The sequence below is a fragment of the Coregonus lavaretus genome, assembly GCF_964263955.1.
Source record: "Coregonus lavaretus genome assembly, chromosome: 15".
Taxonomy (NCBI): Eukaryota; Metazoa; Chordata; class Actinopteri; order Salmoniformes; family Salmonidae; genus Coregonus; species Coregonus lavaretus.
Window position 1 is genome coordinate 1,228,285 of NC_140002.1, and position 22,017 is coordinate 1,250,301.

General features: G+C 45.2%; 1 protein-coding gene across 1 annotated transcript in view; it reads right to left on the reverse strand.

Moving 5' to 3' along the window:
* The window catches only part of LOC311142343 (sarcoplasmic/endoplasmic reticulum calcium ATPase 1-like), a 72,666-nt gene that overhangs the window by 23,077 nt on the left and 27,572 nt on the right, over positions 1-22,017 (reverse strand). The window contains exons 4-10 of the mRNA XM_084177972.1: positions 20,732-20,836; positions 19,828-19,966; positions 12,465-12,545; positions 11,084-11,169; positions 10,323-10,478; positions 9,928-10,069; positions 9,609-9,775 (exon numbers count right to left, since the gene is read on the reverse strand). Coding sequence (XP_084034098.1) covers positions 9,609-9,775; positions 9,928-10,069; positions 10,323-10,478; positions 11,084-11,169; positions 12,465-12,545; positions 19,828-19,966; positions 20,732-20,836 — 876 coding nt within the window. The remainder of the gene's footprint in view (positions 1-9,608; positions 9,776-9,927; positions 10,070-10,322; positions 10,479-11,083; positions 11,170-12,464; positions 12,546-19,827; positions 19,967-20,731; positions 20,837-22,017) is intronic.

Here is a 22,017-nt window from a genome sequence, read left to right on the forward strand (position 1 = left end):
GTCTAACAGAACACAGATGGTGTTATTTAATAGTAGCCTCACCAACATAATCCAGGTAGAATCAGGCAATCCCCAGGTCAGCTGTCTAGGCCCCTTACTTTTTTTTCAATCTTTACTAATCGTACTACACCGGCTCTGATGCTCGTCGGATATGGCAGGGCTTGCAAACTATTACAGACTATAAAAGGGAAGCACAGCCGCAAGCTGCCCAGTGACACGAGCCTACCAGATGAGCTAAATTACCTCTATGCTCGCTTCGAGGCAAGCAACACTGAAGCATGCATGAGAGCATCAGCTGTTCCGGACGACTGTGTGATCACGCTCTCCGTAGCCGATGTTTTTGATCAGGCCTACCACTGTTGTGTCGTCGGCAAACTTAATGATTGTGTTGGAGTCGTGCCTGGCTGTGCAGTTATGGGTGAACAGGGAGTACAGGAGGGGACTGAGCACTCACCCCTGAGGGACCCCCGTGTTGAGGATCAGCGTGGCAGATGTGTTGTTACCTACCCTTACCACCTGGGGGCAGCCTGTCAGGAAGTCTAGGATCAAGTTGCAGAGGGAGGTGTTTAGTCCCAGGATCCTTAGCTTAGTGATGAGCTTTGAGGGCACTATGGTGTTGAACACTGAGCTGTAGTCAATGAATAGCATTATCACGAAGGTGTTCCTTTTGTCCAGGTGGGAAAGGGCAGTGTGGAGTGCAATAGAGATTGCATCATCTGTGGATCTGTTGGGGCGGTATGCAAATTTGATGGGTCTAGGGTTTCTGGGATAATGGTGTTGATGTGAGCCATGACAAGCCTTTCAAAGCACTTCATGGCTACAGACGTGAGTGCTACGGGTCTGTAGTCATTTAGGCAGGTTACCTTAGTGTTCTTGGGCACAGGGCACAGGGTCTGCTTGAAACATGTTGGTATTACAGACTCAGTCAGGGACAGGTTGAAAATGTCATTGAAGACACTTGCCAGTTGATCAGCGCATGCTTGGAGTACACGTCCTGGTAATCTGACTGAGCACGCCCCCATTCTCATCGACGGGGCTGTAGTGGAGCAGGTTGAGAGCTTCAAGTTCCTTGGTGTCCACATCACCAACAAACTATCATGGTCCAAACACACCAAGACAGTCGTGAAGAGGGCACGACAAAGCCTATTCCCCCTCAGGAGACTGAAAAGATTTGGCATGGGTCCTCAGATCCTCAAAAAGTTCTACAGCTGCACCATCGAGAGCATCCTGACTGGTTGCATCACTGCCTGGTATGGCAACTGCTCAGCCTCCGACCGCAAGGCACTACAGAGGGTAGTGCGTACGGCCCAGTACATCACTGGGGCCAAGCTTCCTGCCATCCAGGACCTCTATACCAGGCAGTGTCAGAGGAAGGTCCTCAAAATTGTCAAAGACTCCAGCCACCCTAGTCAGACGGTTCTCTCTGCTACCGCATGACAAGCGGTACCTGAGTGCCAAGTCTAGGTCCAAAAGGCTTCTTAACAGCTTCTACCCCCAAGCCATAAGACTCATGAACAGCTAATCAAATGGCTACCCAGACTATTTGCATTGTCCCCCCCCCCCCCCACCTCCTCATTGTATGCTGCTGCTACTCTCTGTTTATTATCTATAGTCACTTTAACTCTATCTACATGTACATACTTATTTTTATTAAAACTGCATTGTTGGTTAAGGGCTAGTAAGTAAGCATTTTACTGTAAGGTCTACACCTGTTGTATTCGGTGCATGTGACAAATAAAATGTGATTTGATTTGATTTAATGACCTGCCCACTGGAGTAAAGCCTGTGTGTCTATGTATGCGGATGACTCAACACTATACACATCAGCTACTACAGCGAGTGAAATCACTGCAACACTTAAAGAGCTGCAGTCAGTTTCAGAATGGGTGGCAAAAAAACAAGTTAGTCCTAAATATTTCAAAAACTAAAAGCATTGTATTTGGGACAAAATCGTTCACTAAAACTCAACTACATCTTGTAATGAATAATGTGGAAATTGAGCAAGTTGAGGAGACTAAACTGCTTGAAGTAACCCTGGATTGTAAACTGTTATAGTCAAAACATATTGATGCAACAGTAGCTAAGATGGGGAGAGGTCTGTCCATCATAAAGCGCAGCTCTGCCTTCTTAACAGCACTATCAACAAGGCAGGTCCTACAGGCCCTAGTCACACCTGGACTACTGCCCAGTCGTGTGGTCAGGTGCCACAAAGAGGGGCTTGGGAAAATTACAACAACTGGCCCAGAGCATGTCAATATCTCATGGCTCAAAGTAGAGGAAAGATCGACTTCATCACTACTTGTTTTTGTAAGAAGTCTTGACATGTTGAATGCACCGAGCTGTCTGTTTAAAAACTACTAGCACACAGCTAGGACACCCATGCATACCCCACAAGACATGCCACCAGAGGTCACTTCACAGTCCCCAAGTCCAGAACAGACTATGGGAGGCGCACAGTACTACATAGAGCCATGACTACATGGAACTCTATTCCACATCAAGTAACTCACACAAGCAGTAAAATTAGATAAGTAGCCAACATGGTGCTATATTTATTGTGCATAAGTAAGTAAGTAAGTTAGTTAGTAAGTAAGTAGCCTTGGCTTGTGCGAGCCGAAACGGCTCATAGGAGCAGGAGCCTCACTGACGTTTCTGTAGCGTGGTCCGTATCAAATAAGCGAATAACATAAAATACTATATACTTCACTGACCTACCAAGATAGTGGCTTACTACATGGCCTATTAGTACAGCTACTAGCTCATTTCTCCCTTTCAACTGCCATTTTAGTGTTCTGTTTATCACTACATATTCCTCTCACTATCTGAGATGTGGTCTCCATGGAAACAAGCCATATGAACCTATATGGTGCATGGCTGTAGTCGTTGAACCTCTCCTCAACTCAAATCTGACTCGGTCCGTATTGTGGTTATTATGCTGTGATGGCAGCAGTAACATTGTGAGGGTGTGCCTCCGCACTGTGTGTAATGGAAGTGCAAACGGTATGATGTCAGAGGGGATTCCCTCCTCTGTGTGTGACCGTGCCCTGGGACATCCTCTGGGCTGGGAAAGCAGGCTAGTGGACATGAACGTTCTTATCAGAACCATATGGAGCAGCTAGACCCAGCTCAAGGTTAAGAGGGGCGCTGTCACGGACACACACAAGCGTACACACATGCGTGCCCGTGCACGCACAGACACACAACTAACAAGCAAAAGGAAAAATGTGAGTATGATTAAAACGTATGTCGAAAAAGGTCTAACATATTGCAAATTAAAGCTCCCTGCCCCCTTGTTGTTTCTGTAAACAAAGCCCAATCCCTTTCCCCGGCTGAGGGATTAGGCTGGAGAATTAATGTAACCACTCAAATTCATAGACAGAGATATGGATGCAAGGACTGACCATCCATGATATCAAAACTATAGTTTTAACCATGTTTTAAGGCTATATAGTGTTATTTTTTTAAACATTTACTTGGTTAACAAACATTGGAGTAAAACAAGCTTTTATTTTGGGTTCTGATGGGGTACGACAGTTGAACTAAGCTCATGAAGCATTTACATGTTATATTCTTCAAGAACCAAATGGGTTCATATGATTAATTTAAAAGTCAAAAATGGATGTAGCAACTGCAGATTGCCCCTTTAAAGAATGCAGTCATCCAATAAAAATACTACTTTTCCCTTCTGCTGCATCTAGAGGATGCGTGTGTGCTGTTTATACATAGTGATTTACAACACATCGTGTGTGTGTGTCAACCTCTCCAACCTACCAGCTATATTGAATGCTGTGAACATACCCAGCTGTCACTATGCCTTGAGACGTTTACGAGACATCTTAAGACACTAGTTGTAACACACAGATACATAGACGTAGCTTGTGTGTACAGGAAGAACAGTGCAAGTACTCCATTATTTGTTATGGGAGTGAATTATGGTGTGTGTGTGTTCTCTCTCCCAGGTTGAAAGGGGACAAGGTGGTGCAGTGTGGAGATTATGATGGACTTCTGGAGCTGGCTACCGTGTTTTCCATGTGCAACGACTCCTCACTGGACTACAATGAGGTCAGTACTGTCCACACACACACACACACACACTATGGTCTTGTGAGACATTAAGGGACTGTTCTGTCACCCTCTGGGCCCCTATCCTTTCATCCAGTTTTCCTCAGTGGTAAAAAGCCTTCGGACTACAATGAGGTCAGTACTGACAACAAACACAGAGTCAGGACACCCGTTTAACGTCCCATCTGAAAGGCGGCACCCTACACAGGGCAATGTCCCCAATCACTGCCTTGGGGAATTGGGATATTATTATTATTTTTAGACCAGAGGAAAGAGTGTCTAATACTGGTCATCCAACACCACTTCCAGCAGCATCTGGTCTCCCATCCAGGGACCGACCAGGACCAACCCTGCTTAGCTTCAGAGGCAAGCCAGCATCGGGATGCAGGGTCGTATGCTGCTGGCATATCTAAATCAATGGAAGATGGAATTAAAGCGACCGAATTAAAAGTTAAAGGAGAAGGATAGGCAACAGCGACCAAGAGCCAACAGGTAGTCTGTTACTTAATACAATTCTGAATGGAGTTGTTATTTGTAACTGTAGGATGAGAAAGCGCATGCACTGCAGCCTCAATTAGCCTAGCTAGCTAACGTTAGCTATCTTAACTAACTTCTCCTGGTTTGATGCAGTCAAGACAGCTACATAATCATATTGGATGATAAATAACCCATCTATGGCAGCTATTGGTCTACTATACCGCTAGTCGGCTTGGTTGGTTGCAGTCTCTCCCTCCCGCCTCACCGTGTCACTCACTCACAGTACGGCCCCTCCCCCACCTGCTAGAGTGGCACCTCCCCCTCCTCTCACGCTTTATAATAAAATACAGTAACTTAAATTACTTTTCTGCTGCTTCCCTCACTCTGATCGGAACGGGTCTAGTTGTCCCCGTGTCCGTTCGGAACAGGTCTCTAATATATTTTTTTTTAACGATGCATATCGGGCCCGGGTGGGAAAGCCCCAGGTCCATTTCGAAACGGGTCATTTTTGTACCCGTGAGGATGTCTACTCTGTGTTTCCCTGTATCTCCCAGGTGCACTAAGCAAATATAGCCTGAGCACTGAGAGTAAATATTTACCTGAGAGAGCAGAGCAGGGTTGAGTCCCAAATGGCTCCCTATATAGTGCACTACTTTTGATCAGAGCCAATAGGGGGCCCCGGTCAAAACAAAAGTAGTGCACTATATAGGGAATAGGGGGTCATTTGGGACGCACGCCCAGGTCGCTCCAGCCACACAGGCAGGGAGGGACCAGGGATAGCGGTTAGCCCTGTTCTGATCTATTCTCACAGGACTGGAGGGAACTCCCTCTCTCTCGCTCCATGCTGCCAACGATGTTCAACAGTTGGTACACTATGTCAACAGCATGTCAACACTTCTTACAAAAAACAAGTAGTGATGAAGTCAATTTCTCCTCTACTTTGAGCTATGAGAGATTTACTAATCTAATTTTATTCGTCACATGCGCCAAATACAACAGGTGTAGACCTCACCGTGAAATGCTTACTTGCAAGCCCTTAACCAACAATGCAGTTAAGAAAATATTTACTAAGTAACAATAAAATAACAATAACGAGGCTATATACAGGGGGTACCGGTACCGAGTCAATGTGCGGGGGTACAGGTTAGTCGAGGTACATGCATATTATTAATGTTAGCTCTCCATGTACATTTAAGGGCCAGCCGTGCTGCCCTGTTCAGAGCCAATTGTAATTTCCCGAGGTCCCTCTTTGTGGCACCTGACCACACGACTGAACAGTAGTCCAGGTGCGACAAAACTAGGGCCTGTAGGACCTGCCTTGTTGATAGTGTTGTTAAAAAGGCAGAACAGCACTTTATTATGGACAGACTTCTCCCCATCCGAGTTACTGTTGTATCAATATGTTTTGACCATGACAGTTTACAATCCAGGGTTACTCCAAGCAATTTAGTCTCCTCAACTTGCTCAATTTCCACATTATTCATTACAAGTAGTTGAGGTTTAGGGTTTAGTGAATAATTTGTCACAAATACAATGCTTTTAGTTTTTGAACTATTTAGGACTAACTTATTCCTTGCCACCCATTCTGAAATTAACTGCAGCTCTTTGTTAAGTGTTGCAGTGATTTCACTCGCTGTAGTAGCTGATGTGTATAGTGTTGAGTCATCCGCATACATAGACACACTGGCTTTACTCAAGGCCAGTGGCAAGTCATTAGTAAATATAGAAAAATGGGGCCAAGACAGCTGCCCTGGGGAATTCCTGATTCTACCTGGATTATGTTGGATAGGTGTTCTGTTAGACAGGTAACTATTTATCCACAATATAGCAGGGAGTGTAAAGCCATAACACACACACACACACGTTTTTTCCAGCAGCAGACTATGATCGATAATGTCAAAAGCCGCACTGAAGTCTAACAAAACAGCCCCCACAATCTTTTTATCATCAATTTCTCTCAGCCAATCATCAGTCATTTGTGTAAGTGCTGTGCTTGTTGAATGTCCTTCCTTATAAGCGTGCTGAATGTCTGTTGTCAATTTGTTTACAGTAAAATAGCATTGTATCTTGTCAAACACAAGTTCTCCCAATAGTTTACTAAGGGTTGGTAACAGGCTGATTGGTTGGCTATTTGAGCCAGTAAAGGGGCTTTACTATTCTTGGGTAGCGGAATTACTTTAGCTTCCCTCCAGGCCTGAGGGAACACGCTTTCTAGTAGGCTTAGATTGAATATGTGGCAAATAGGAGTGGCAATATCGTCCGCTATTATCCTCAGTAATTTTCCATCCAAGTAATTTTCCATCCAAGTTGTCAGACCCTGGTGGCTAGTCATTGTTGACAGACAACAATAATTTTTTCACCTCTTCCACACTCACTTTATGGAATTCAAAATTACAACGCTTGTCTTTCATAATTTGATCAGTTATATTTGGATGTGTAGTGTCAGCATTTGCTGCTGGCATGTCATGCCTAAGTTTGCTAATCTTACCAGTGACCTCTGGCCAGCATGTTCAGTTTAGATGTTCAAAAGGTCAAATGAGAAATACAGTTTGGCCCTTCTCAGAGGTGAAAGGTCAGGTGTGAGGGTAAGAGGAATTAACTGTGATTAGGAGAAGTGTGTGTGTGTTAGGTGGGGTTTCAGCCAGATCCTGCTCCAGAGGCTAAATGGAAGTCAAGACAAACAGTGGCCCTGGCATTTCCTCTATGGTGGAGCAGAACTGGCACACACACACACACACACAAAACCACCACCACCACACACACACACAACCAACACACACACACACACACACACGGTGTGGAGGGGAAAGGGATGGGCTGGAGGATTCCACAAGAGTGGGAATATGGGTGTTAAGAGTGTGAGTGGCCTTAGTTTCTGTATGTAAAGGTCTCTAATGGTTATTCAGCAGCAGCTTCTCGCCGGCTGTCGGTCTGTGCCTGCCTCTCTCAGGGTGAGTGAGAGGCCCATGTCCAACTGTTGTTGCCGACAGCTCAGTATGGTGCTGCCAGCCTGCCCTGGCTAGCTATCAAAAGGCTGGCTGAGGACTGGAAACATTATAACACCGCAGGGATTTTCCATCACGACTAACCCCACCTGTCCCCCGTCCAAAACCTCTGTCTGTCTGTGTGTGTGTGTGAGAGACTGCAGGCTTTCCAAGGAAACTCCCAGTATGAAGGAAGTGTCAATCCTGTATGACGATATGAAGGTACAGTACAATGCTTTGGGTTCTCTCTGGACTGGAACTAAATATACTGGGCCGGTACAACAACAAAAAACAACATCCACTACAACGGCATGTAACCTAGAGGTTAGACACGTGGGCCTACAACCAAAGGGTTGTTGGTTCGAATCCAAAGACCGATGGGAAAAAAAGTGTGGGGATCCTAGGTGCCATCTTCTGCTTTTGTACCCTTGAGAAAAAACACTTCACCTTCTAATTGATGTACAGTACCGGTCAAACGTTTGGACACACCTACTCATTCAAGGGTTTTTCTTAATTTTTTTACTATTTTCTACATTGTAGAATAATAGTGAAGACATCAAAACTATGAAATAACACATATGGAATCATGTAGTAACCAAAAAAAGTGTTAAACAATTCAAAATATATTTTATATTTGTGATTCTTCAAAGTAGCCACCCTTTGCCTTGATGACAGCTTTGCACACTCTTTGACATTCTCTCAACCAGCTTCATGAGGTAGTCACCTGGAATGCATTTCAATTAACAGGTGTGCCTTGTTAAAAGTTAATTTGTGGAATCTATTTCCTTCTTAATGCATTTGAGCCAATCAGTTGTGTTGTGACAAGGTAGGGGTGGTATACAGAAGATAGCCCTATTTGGTAAAAGACCAAGTCCATATTATGGCAAGAACAGCTCAAATAAGCAAAGAGAAATGACAGTCCATCAATACTTTAAGACATGAAGGTCAGTCAATACGGAACATTTCAAGAACTTTGAAAGTTTCTTCAAGTGCAGTGGCAAAAAACATCAAGCGGTATGATGAAACTGGCTCTCATGAGGACCGCAACAGGAAAGGAAGACCCAGAGTTAACTATGCTGCAGAGGATAAGTTCATTAGAGTTACCAGCCTCAGAAATTGCAGCCCAAATAAATGCTTCACAGAGTTCAAGTAACAGACACATCTCAACATCAACTGTTCAGAGGAGACTGCGTGAATCAGGCCTTCATGGTCGAATTGCTGCAAAGAAACCACTACTAAAGGACACCAATAAGAAGAAGAGACTTGCTTGGGCCAAGAAACACAAGCAATGGACATTAGACCGGTGGAAATCTGTCCTTTGGTCTGATGAGTCCAAATTTGAGATTTTTGGTTCCAACCGCCATGTCTTTGTGAGACGCAGAGTAGGTGAACGGATGATCTCCGCATGTGTGGTTCCCACTGTGAAGCATGGAGGAGGAGGTGTGATGGTGCTTTGCTGGTGACACTGTCAGTGATTTATTTAGAATTCAAGGCACACTTAACCAGCATGTCTACCACAGCATTCTGCAGGGATACGCCATCCCATCTGGTTTGTGCTTAGTGGGACTATCATTAGTTTTTCAACAGGACAATGACCCAACACACCTCCAGGCTGTGTAAGGTCTATTTGACCATGAAGGAGAGTGATTAAGTGCTGCATCAGATGATCTGGCCTTCACAATCACCCAACCTCAACCCAATTGAGATGGTTTGGGATGAAAGCAGCCAACAAGTGCTCAGCATATGTGGGAACTCCAAGACTGTTGGAAAAGCATTCCAGGTGAAGCTGGTTGAGAGAATGCCAAGAGTGTGCAAAGCTGTCATCAAGGCAAAGGGTGGCTACTTTGAAGAATCTCAAATATAAAATATATTTTGAATTGCTTAACACTTTTTTGGTTACTACATGATTCCATATGTGTTATTTCATAGTTTTGATGTCTTCACTATTATTCTACAATGTAGAAAATAGTAAAAATAAAGAAAAACCCTTGAATGAGTAGGTGTGTCCAAACTTTTGACCGGTACTGTATATACACAGCTGACAGTCACACTAATATTACAGTCCCACATGAAACCCAGACTCACCCTGCAGACAGACATCTGGTTGGTGGTAAGGGTGCCAGTCTTATCGGAACAGATGACAGAGGTGCAGCCCAAGGTCTCCACAGAGGGCAGGCTGCGGACGATGGCGTTCTTCTTGGCCATGCGGCGGGTCCCCAGCGCCAGGCAGGTGGTGATCACAGCGGGTAGACCTGAGGAGGACGGTTGTAGTAAAGAGAGGCAGGATTGGATAGGGTGGAGGAGACATGAACAGCATAGGATAATTCATAATATATATATATATATGGAATTTGGAGTGTGTGAGAGCGAGCGAGCGGAAACCAATCAAACGGTTCCCACATACCCTCAGGGATGGCGGCCACAGCCAGGGCCACAGCGATCTTAAAGTAGTAGATGGCCCCCCGCATCCAGGACCCCCCATGGACCGGGTCCCCAAAATGGCCGATGTTAATGATCCAGACGGCCACGCAGATCAGGGAGATGACCTTGGAGAGTTCAAAGTTGAAAACGTTTTTTTTTTTGGGGGGGGGGGGGGGGGTGAAAATTGACTTTTGTCTCGGGCTTGCAGTCATATGGCTCATTCAAAGCACAGACAACACAAACAGAAAACAGAAAACACAGAGAATAAAAATCACACAGGAAACAGTATAGATATGATAGCACAAAGCATAAATAAATACAAATATTAAAAATCATCATCATCATCATCATCATCATCATCATCATCCTAAAACCCACCTTGGAGAGCTGCTCTCCGAACTCGTCCAGTTTCTGCTGCAGGGGGGTCTTCTCCTGCTCCGTGGCTGCCATCTGGTTCCTGATCTTACCGATCTCCGTGGATATGCCGGTGGAGACCACGATGCCGATGGCTCGTCCCGAAGCGATGTTGGTGCCCTGAGGAAGAGGAGCAGGAGGAAGAGGAGGAGTAGGAGGGAGAGGAGGAGGTGGATGAGGAAGAGTAGGAGGGAGAGGTCAGCGCAGGGTTAATATTGAAATCAAACCATGCATACTGCAAAAATATAGGATATCCAATTGCTACTTTCAACTAAATCTTGGATCAGGTTTGACATTTAAAGAGTAGGCTTACAGACATCACCAAGATTATATCTGCTGACCACATCTTAAAGGCCCAGTGCAGTCAAAAATGTGATTTTCCTGTGTTTTATATATATTTCCACACTATGAGGTTGGAATAATACTGTTAAATTGTGTAAATGATGATAATGCCCTTTTAGTGTAAGAGCTGTTTGAAAGAGACACACACACACACACACACACACACACACACCATGTTCAGAGGGGGATAAAAGTAAGATTTCCTGATATGGCTGAGGAATGCAGCAGGCTGAGACCAGAACAGAGCCGTGTGTGTGTGTGTGTGTGTGTGTGTGTGTGTGTGTGTGTGTCTGTGCGAGTGTGTGTCTGTGCGAGTGTGTGAGAGAGAAGTGCAAGCGAGCGAGTAGAGTTGGCTCCAAACAGGAAGAAAGTATAGTTCTTACAGAAAACAGCATGTTCTTCTTGTCTTGATTGACAGCTCTGGGGTCAGGGACGGGGTCGGTGTGTTTGATCACAGACACAGACTCGCCTGTAGAGACGGATTAGTACACACTGTTTCATAAAGACCCTACAAGCCATTAACAGTAAGAGGGTGTTGTTTATAACAGTACGAGGATTTAGCCAACCCAACTACCTCATCCCCATATTGTTATTTATTTTGCTCATTTGCACCCCAGTATCTCCATTTGCACATCATCTCTTGCACATCTATCATTCCAGTGTTAATACTAATTGTAATTATTTTGCACTATGGCCTATTTATTGCCTTACCTCCATAACTTGCTACATTTGAACACACTGTATATATATTTTCTGTTGTATTTTTGACTTTATGTTTTGTTTTACCCCATATGTAACTCTGTGTTGTTGTTTTTAATCGCACTGCTTTGCTTTATCTTGGCCAGGTCGCAGTTGTAAATGAGAACTTGTTCTCAACTGGCTTACCTGGTTAAATAAAGGTGAAATAAAAAATAAATAAAAAATAAAAGAGCAACAGAGGTTTAATCTTAGTCAGCTAGCCAGTCAGCCAACCAGTCGGCCAACCACCCAGTCAGTCAGCCAACCAGTCGGTCAACCACCCAGCCAGTCAGCCAACCAGTCGGCCAACCACCCAGCCAGTCAGCCAACCAGTCGGCCAACCACCCAGCCAGTCAGCCAACCAGTCGGCCAGTCAGCCAACCAGTCGGCCAACCACCCAGCCAGTCAGCCAGCCAGTCGGCCAACCACCCAGCCAGTCAGCCAACCACCCACCCAGCCAGTCAACCAACCACCCAGCCAGTCAGCCAACCAGTCGGCCAACCACCCAGCCAGTCAGCCAATCAGTCGGCCAACCACCCAGCCAGTCAGCCAACCACCCAGCCAGTCAGCCAACCAGTCGGCCAACCACCCAGTCAGTCAGCCAACCAGTCGGCCAACCACCCAGCCAGTCAGCCAACCAGTCGGCCAACCACCCAGCCAGTCAGCCAACCAGTCGGCCAACCACCCAGCCAGTCAGCCAACCAGTCGGCCAACCACCCAGCCAGTCAGCCAACCAGTCGGCCAACCACCCAGCCAGTCAGCCAACCAGTCGGCCAACCACCCAGACAGTCAGCCAACCAGTCGGCCAACCACCCAGCCAGTCAGCCAACCAGTCGGCCAACCACCCAGCCAGTCAGCCAACCAGTCGGCCAACCACCCAGCCAGTCAGCCAACCAGTCGGCCAACCACCCAGCCAGTCAGCCAACCAGTCGGCCAACCACCCAGCCAGTCAGCCAACCAGTCGGCCAACCACCCAGCCCGTCAAGTCAGTCAGCTACCCAGTCAGTATGTAGTGTTGTAGCCTACCTGTGAGAATAGACTGGTCCACTCTCAGGGTGGTAGACTTGATGGAGGTGATCCGGATGTCAGCAGGGACCTTGTCACCAACTAGATAACCAAACAAAATAGGCTGGGGTTAGAAGAGAAGACAACAGATTGTTTGTTTATAACGGTCATTTGATGAAAGTATTGGGTTAACATTCTACAGAGTAAGAAAGAAGAAGAGAGGGGGAGGAAGAGAGAGAAGAGAGGGGGAGGAAGAGAGAGAAGAGAGGGGGAGGAAGAGAGAGAAGAGAGGGGGAGGAAGAAAGAAGAAGAGAGGGGGAGGAAGAGAGAGAAGAGAGGGGGAGGAAGAGAGAGAAGAGAGGGGGAGTAAGAAAGAAGAAGAGAGGGGGAGGAAGAGAGAGAAGAGAGGGGGAGGAAGAAAGAAGAAGAGAGGGGGAGGAAGAGAGAGAAGAGAGGGGGAGGAAGAGAGAGAAGAGAGGGGGAGTAAGAAAGAAGAAGAGAGGGGGAGGAAGAGAGAGAAGAGAGGGGGAGGAAGAGAGACATAAGAGAAAGGTGTGTGTGATTTTAAATGAGGATCTTTGCCCTCTGTAGTGACCTGTGAAGATGTGAGTCCGGCGAGCCAGGAGGTGTAATCACAAAGGAAATGAGAAGATGGAAGCCTAGCTGTGAAACTGCCGGCAACCCCCCCCCCCCCGTTCCCCAGGTGACCACTCAATTGCAACCTATCGAATCGCAGCGTTAAAACAAAGCCTTGAGCAAAGAAACTGTTTAGCCAGAGAGCCCTGGCCTGGCTTAGCCTTGCAAGTCAACAACATGCAGCAAGTCAACAACGCTCAGCATCTGAGAAAGCGCTCAGCTCCCTTATCACAGAGGGATAAACCCAGATACAAGCAGCTTGGATTAATACCTGTAATCTATTGTCTCCTCTCTGGCTGTATATTAAAGTCATATTTCAGGACAGGGTTTAGGTGTCGTGGGCATGTGGCACCTAATGTCCTTTGAGCCACGCTCATTGCGTCCGCTGCGCACTTTTGTCACAGCTTTACATTCAACAGTGTTGGGGCTCGTTGGTGGATCACACCAGGACAGTGATGCTGGAATTGCTTCATCCAAGCCCCAGAGAGTTCTATAATACAAAGATATCAAAGTAAGAGGTTTACAAGTCAGAAGAAAGGAACCAGATATCCTCATACCTGAAACCTATGTAGCAACTGATGTTGACGACCACACAACCAATATGCCATTCTGCAAATGGTTTGAAGTAGCTTGGTTTGCAGAGGTAAACGCATCCATCAACACAGTTCTGTACCATATGTTCTCCAGATGGGTCCAACCCTGTCCTAAGACATCAGCCTAACTCACTGCTATTCAGATGGGTCCAACCCTGTTCTCAGACATCAGTCTAACTCACTGTTATTCACTAAAACATGAGTAGTAACAGAATGCACCGATTAGGCTTTTCAAGCGGATTCCTTTTGAAAAGTTTGCCTTGTCTTTTGCCTTGTCTGGTATTGCAGGATGATCATTATTATGCAAGGCAACCTGACTGTGATTAGCTACGTTACATGACCTACTGGCTGTGGGAGCGTTATTTGGCCTCGCTTCCACCTCTATCGGGAAGTGAACCACTGACCAAACCCAAGGTCTTGATTAAAAACCTTTCATCACTTCATAAATCACATTCATCAGTAGGACAATGGCAGACCTCTAGTTGGATGATTTCAGAAAACATCCTGTGTTTCTTTTCCCCCCCATCATGGCATTTTCTGGCATTACCCTTGAAGTTCTCATTTTCCTAAAGTATCACGACTTCTCAATCTTTCACATTGTATCTGACACTCCACTTCTCCTCTCTTCCTCAACAACAACCAGAAAGAGAGGTGGAGAGAGAAATAAAAAGAGAGATGGAGAGAGAGATGTGTATGTGTGGGAGCTGGGGGCAGCAGAAAGAGGCTTTTGAAACTCCCACTCCCAGCATCCTCCTCACCTACTGTAGTCCTATCGCCTCCAACTCACCCCTCACTCTTCTCCAATCAACTCCCACAGACTGAGTCTCTCTCGCTCGCTCGCTCTCCCCCCCACTCCAATATAAATGCTACTACTAGGAGCTTGTGAATACTTACCTTAACATAATGCAGCCTACGCAATTACTGAGCGCAAACTGTCAACTGTCTGGAGGGAACTTTTGGAGATTCATCCAGTAAAGTGTGCTTAACTTAACTTTCCCTCCTGGCTGGAACTTAGTATCCATCAGACCAAACCCTGGTTGATGTGATGGTCTGAACAGGGAACGTTCCAGAACCATAACTGTGGTGGTGAACCCAGCCAGGCAGGCATGGGAGGCAGCGGAGAGGAGGGTGGAAACTTGTGTGTAAACATACAGTATTGATGTTTTTTTTTTCTTCGCTCTCCTCAAAAGGCACTGTGGTTGAGAATGTCCACTTCCATCCCTTTCAGATGGCTTGTTCTACCCCACGCCTTGAGCTCCATGGAACCACAACTGGAACTGACACTCGCTAATCCAACATACAGGAGAGGAAAGACTCCGACACAAACATAAAAATAGGAAGAAATGTAAGTAAAAAATAAATTTAAAAAAAGGTGTTTGTTTGCTTTGTCACCCATTCTGAACATGCTTTCAGACAGTTGATCTCAACATACTGACACTTTTTCCAGCCTCTCTATCCAGTATCTGCTATGGTAGGAAAATGGCATTAAACAGCCCCCCCCCCCCCCCAAATGGCCGCTCACATCCCACTGACAGACTAACATCTTTCCTGTGTGTGTGTGTGTGCGCGCCAACAGTGTGTGTGTGTGTGTGTGTGTGTGTGCGTGCGTGCATGGTGTGCCCGTGTGTGACAGTGACTGTGTAAGTGCCCTGCCCTCCACTCAGCAGCCATTTAGCAGGTACTGGGTGGGCTAGACCAACTAAACTCCTTCATTTAGCATGTACTGGGTGGGCTAGACCAACTAAACTCCTTCATTTAGCATGTACTGGGTGGGCTAGACCAACTAAACTCCTTCATTTAGCATGTACTGGGTGGGCTAGACCAACTAAACTCCATTTAGCATGTACTGGGTGGGCTAGACCAACTAAACTCCTTCATTTAGCATGTACTGGGTGGGCTAGACCAACTAAACTCCTTCATTTAGCATGTACTGGGTGGGCTAGACCAACTAAACTCCTTCATTTAGCATGTACTGGGTGGGCTAGACCAACTAAACTCCTTCATTTAGCATGTACTGGGTGGGCTAGACCAACTAAACTCCTTCATTTAGCATGTACTGGGTGGGCTAGACCAACTAAACTCCATTTAGCATGTACTGGGTGGGCTAGACCAACTAAACTCCTTCATTTAGCATGTACTGGGTGGGCTAGACCAACTAAACTCCTTCATTTAGCATGTACTGGGTGGGCTAGACCAACTAAACTCCTTCATTTAGCATGTACTGGGTGGGCTAGACCAACTAAACTCCTGCTGACAGAGGAGTGATACTCTGACTCACCGTCTACAGAGGAGACCCTGATTACAGGGACAGATGAGGGTCACACTCCATTTCAACAGAAAACAGTTGCCTCTCCACCTCAGCTCAAAGACGCCAGATCGCCATGGTAACAATAAGGAGGAATGGAGTGACTAGATCTCATTGGTTCCTCATACACAATAGTGTCAGACCGGGGTTGTAATATATGTCCCAAATGGCTCCCTGTTCCCTATTCCCATTGAGCTCTGATCAAAAGTAGTGCACTATATAGGGTATAGGGTGCCATTTTGGTCACGCCAATTGTGTTGCTTCTTCTAAGTTGTGAATTGGTCATTACCGTGTGTTCTAAGAGGTGCTGTAGAACCTCAACATCTCTAAGCTGCAGTACAGGCGGAGCTAGTCTGAGGATGGTTGCCATGGAGACAGGCTGTTTGGGTAGGCCCCCCCCTGACTGGCAGTGTGCTGTTGTTCCATCTTCCAGTCATGTCTGGTCGGGGATCGGGGCTTGGCTGGGTGTGTGTCCATGCTAGCTAACAATAACACTGTGGCTTCATTCTAGCTAGCTAGTGCGTTACCCATTCAGAGCACACAATCCCTTTCCCTTGTCTTGTCTTGTGACTGCCTTAGAGGCATGCAGTGCAGTGATTATGAATGACAGCTGTGGTCCCTCTCTTGCTCTCTCTCTCTCTCCCTCCCGTTTCCGCCCCCCCCCCCCTCATTCCCAAGACAGCACTCTGCTACTGATACTGAGAGAGATCATTAGCACGGCAAAGCCAAGGTTTACACAAACAAACACTAATCACGTTGATGAGAACTTCTCTGCACCGTGTGTGTGTGTGTGTGTGTGTGTCATACACATATGTTCTGGAACCAGTGACAACAAGACTATTTTTAGATGAGCCAGCCCTGTCTGTGTGTGGCAGTCTGTGTGTCTGCCAAACACCCGGCAGCAGTAACCAGGTGGTGAGACTGAGAGCAAAGGGGAATGCTGTGGAAATTTAAATAGTCCCCTAAATACAGGGACGACCGCAGCCACTCTACAGTACATCGTGCGTACACACACACCCACCTGTGGGCCTGGCTGGCACCTGTGGGCCCAGAGGAAAGGCCTTTTACAGTGCCTTCACAAAGTATTCATACCCCTCGATTTATTCCACATTTTGTTGTGTTACAGACTGAATTCAAAATTGATTAAAGATTTTTTAAATTCTCACCCATATACACACACACACACAATACCCCATAATGACAAAGTGAAAACATGTTTTTAGAAATGTTTGCACATTTATTGAAAATGAAATACAGAAATATCTAATTTACATAAGTATTAACACCCCTGAGTCAATAGTTTATAGAAGTACCTTTGGCAGCGATTACAGCTGTGAGTCTTTCTGGGTCAGTCTCTAAGAGCTTTCCACACCTGGATTGTGCAACATTTGCCCATTATTATTTTCAAAATGTTGTCAAATTGGTTGATGATTATTGCTAGACAACCATTTTTCAGGTCTTGCCATAGATTTTCATGTAGATTTAAATCAAAACTGTACCTCGGCCACTCAGGAACATTCCCTGTCTTCTTGGTAAGCAACCCTCCATTGTAGATGTTGTGCCTTGTATTTTAAGTTAATGTCCTGCTGAATTTTTTTTGCAGTATTACTTTAGTGCCTTTTTGCCAACAGGATGCATGTTTTGGAATATTTTTATTCTGTACATGCTTCCTTCTTTCCCCTCTGTCAATTAGGTTAGTATTGTGGAGTAACTACAATGTTGTTGATCAATCCTCAGTTTTCTCCTATCACAGCCATTAAACTCTGTAACTGTTTTAAAGTCACCATTGGCCTCATTGTGAAATCCCTGAGTGGTTTCCTTCCTCTCCGGCAACTGAGTTGGAAGGACGCCTACACCTTTGTAGTGACTGGGTGTATTGATAAACCACCCAAAGCGTAATTGATAACTTCACCAAGCTCAAAGGGATGAGTTCAGGTGGGCCTACGGGCTTCAGCAAACAAATGACAAACAATGACAAAAATCACGTGAAAGTAAAAAGTTATGTTAATAGAAAATGACTCAAGTAAAAGTGAAAGTCACCCAGTAAAATACTACTTGAGTAAAAGTCTAAAAGTGTTTGTTTTAAAATATACTTAAGTATCAAAAGTACATTTAATTGCTAAAATATACTTAAGTATCAAAAGTAAAAGTATAAACCATTTCAAATTCCATATATTAAGCAAACCAGAAGGCACGATTTTCTTGTTTTTTTTAAATGTACAGATAGTCAGGGGCACACTCCAACACTCAGACATAATTTACAAACGAAGCATTTGTGTTTAGTGAGTCCTCCAGATCAGATGCAGTAGGGATGACCAGGGATTTCCTCTTGATAAGTGCGTGACTTGGACCAGTTCCCTGTCCTGCTAAGCATTAAAAATGTAACGAGTACTTTTGGGTGTCAGGGAAAATGTAAGAAGTAAAAAGTACATTATTTTCTTTAGGAATGTAGTTAAGTAAAAGTAAAAATAGTAAAGTATAGTACAGATACCCCAAAAAACTACTTAAGTAGTACTTTGAAGTATTTTTACTTAAGAACTTAACACCACTGGAATCCGGAGACCCCCCCCAAAAAATCAAGGCAACAACATTATAGAAACGAGGACATTGAAAAAATCATCATCAGCCCCTTTGGATCCACAGTGACTAAGAGTACTGCCAGAATGCCTCTCTTTGTTTTAGTTTACGTACGATATCATAAACACAACATGCAACAATTTCTAAGATTTTACTGAGTTACAGTTCATATAAGGAAATCAGTCAATTGAAATAAATAAATTAGGCCCTAATCTGTGGATTTCACATGACTGGGCAGGGACGCAGCCATAGGTGGGCGTCCCTGCCCAGGCTGGCATGGTTACATGTGGTCTGCGGTTGTGAGACCGGTTGGACGTACTGCCAAATGTTCTAATAGGCTGGCTTATGGTGGAGAAATTAACATTACATTCTCTGGCAACAGTTCCGGTGGACATTCCTGCAGTCAACATGCCAATTGCATGCTCCATCAAAACTTCATCTGTGGCATTGTGTTGTGTGACAAAACTGCACATTTTAGAGTGGCCTTTTATTTGTCCCCAGCACAAGGTGAACCTGTGTAATGATCATGCTGTTTAATCAGCTTCTTGATATGCCACACCTGTCAGGTGGATGGATTATCTTGACAAAGGATAAAATGCTCACTAACAGAGATGTAAACAAATGTATGCACAAAATTGGAAAGAAATAAGGTTTTTGTGCATATGGAAAATTTCTGGGATCTTTTATTTCAGCTCATGAAACATGGGACCAACACTTTACATGTTGCGTTTATATTTTTGTTCAGTATATGTGTGGGTTACAGAGATGAGGTAGTCATTCCAAAATCATGTTAAACACTAGTATTGCACACAGAGTGAGTCCATGCAACTTATTATGTAACTTTCCAAGCAAATATTTACTCCTGAACTTATTTAGGCTTGCCATAACAAAGAGGCTGAATACTTACTTATTGACTCAAGACATTATGGGGTATTGTGTGTAGGTCAGTCACAAAAAAATCTAAATTGAACCCATTTAAAATGCAGGCTGTAACAACAAAATGTGGAAAAAGTCAAGGGGTGTGAATACTTTCTGAAGGCACTGTATGTAACTTAGTTTTCAGTGATGTTTCCAGCACTGGAAATGGGGCATATGTCCATATACGTGTGTGTGTGTGTGTTTGGTATGGGCAGGCATACAAGGTGAACACAGAAAAATACTTTCACACTGTAAAAACCCATCTTTCCCTCACCCCGTGACACCCTGCGACACCCTATGACACCCTGTGACAGCCTGTGACACCCTGTGACACCCTGTGACAGCCTCTACTCACCGGCAATCTCCACAACATCCCCAGGAACTATTTCCCGGGCTTTGATCCTCTGGACAGCCTTGCGGTTCATGCGGTACACCTTGGCTATCTCTGGTTCGTACTCCTTCAGCGCCTCGATGGCGTTCTCCGCATTCCTCTCCTGGACCACACAGAGAGACAGAGGCAGGTTCAGTACCAACAGAGAGGTCCAAGCTTTATTGCAGCCCCCCATTTCATACCATGGTGAAGTGTTTGTGTATTTCTGTCGCTTTAGAATTACGTCCTACATTGGAATGAACACCTACTAGAAAGGCAATGCCTATAAACTGAACATCCAACCCATAGGCTGACCTTACTCAGTGCTCTCTCGCTATAGTTCCCCTCACCCAGCTGTCAATTTGTCCTCCAAACCCCTCACATCTTCTCTACCCAGCCCTTCTTATTCTACCCATTCCTCCAAGGCCAAAGTCCTATATTCAGAGACCAATTGTGATTAGGCTGCTGTTCATTGTCTTCAATTAACACGGACCCGTTTATGTCTGCAGATCTACAGAGTGAAATGAACAAAGACAGTACGTCATCACTCTGACTGAAAGGCCTACAGAATTAGCATTCACATCATAAGTGGCTTGTTTTACTGGCGCCTCTAGAAGCATATATGTATATTGTATATAGAGGGCTATTTAAAAGCTTGGCCTTGGCTGTGGTTCCATGGTTTCCACGTTTCAGTTGATACGGCTTTACTATCCTACCCATCAAAAAAGCCCTGCTGACACGTATAATGATCGAAAGCCGTATCTGTATAGATGACTCGTTACATAATGACTTCCTCACCCTAAGTGACACACCATATAATATCCTGTATGTCAACACCATCTCCTTACACATGATCAGGTGAACACACACTAGGAGAAGAGCGTCTCACCTGCCAGACTCCGATCACAGCGTTAGCGATGAGGATGAGCAGGATGACGATGGGTTCCACGAAGGCTGTGATAGTCTCCTCCCCCTCCTCAAACAGAGCTAGCACCTAGAGAGGGAGAGAGAGAGAGAGAGAGAGACAGAAAGACAGAGAGAGAGATACAGACAGACAGACAGACAGAGGGAGAGAGAGAGACAGAGAGAGAGAGAGAGAGAGAGAGAGAGAGAGAGACAGAGAGAGAGAGACAGAGAGAGAGAGACAGAGAGGGAGAGGGTGAGAGGGAGAGGGAGAGAAAGAGAGGAGAGGGAGAGGAAGAGAAGAGAGGAGACAGAGACAGAGAGACAGAGAGAGAGAGAGAGAGAGAGATAAAACAGATCCTAGTAAAAGTATTTTCTCCTCCACAGTGAGTATTGAGCAGTGAGGAGGATCGGAGCAGAGCGGGGCACGGCAGATCAGCGGCTCAAGCCACGGTCAATAACTCATCATTCATGGCCGCTTGGGTCCCGCAAATCTACCCTTCGCTCCACTCTGCTCTGTGTAGAGAATATTGATGAGGGCAACTCCTTCGGATCTGTCCTTTCATTCAGGCTACTTTTTCCCGCTTCATATTAACTTGGCTACTTTTCATTTAAAAGTATCAATTCGCTAGTCCGTCGAGCTCTCTCCATCTAGAATGAATGATATGCATCTTCTAGCGATCCATTGATAGGACAGGCGCCTGTCAGTCACAAAGCGAGCGATGACAGGGAACCACAGTCTGCCATCTGTCCTGCCTCCCGGTACAATTTGTATGTGCGGTGGTTGGTTGCAGTCAAATTTCATAGTAGGCTATTTACTGTGCTTTGATTGACTAGTATATAAAAAGGTGTCAAACTGACTGAATAAAGTCTCCTATATCACTTTGCTGTTCATAAATCATGCAACGTGGTTATATGACCATGGTATCACATCGGGACAAATAAACCAAAGGATTTCCTAGGTTTCCTTTCCTAGAATGTCGGGGCTTGCCAGACGGTGACACTAAAGTGAGTGACTCTCACCTCCTCAGTCAGTGTAGCCTACCGAATCGCATCGGTGAGTGCCCTTCATTTGGCTCCGTCATTTGCATAGACTACTAGTAGACCTAGGCTTTTTGCCGATTATCTGCAGATAGATTATGAAAACATTAGATGAAGAATCATTACTGCAGGAACAACAGGAAGTGGAGAGCCTCATTCTGGTCAAAATATGATAATTAGGGCCCTCACGGAATCCAGGCATTGAAATGAAATTCAACAATATTAAAAACA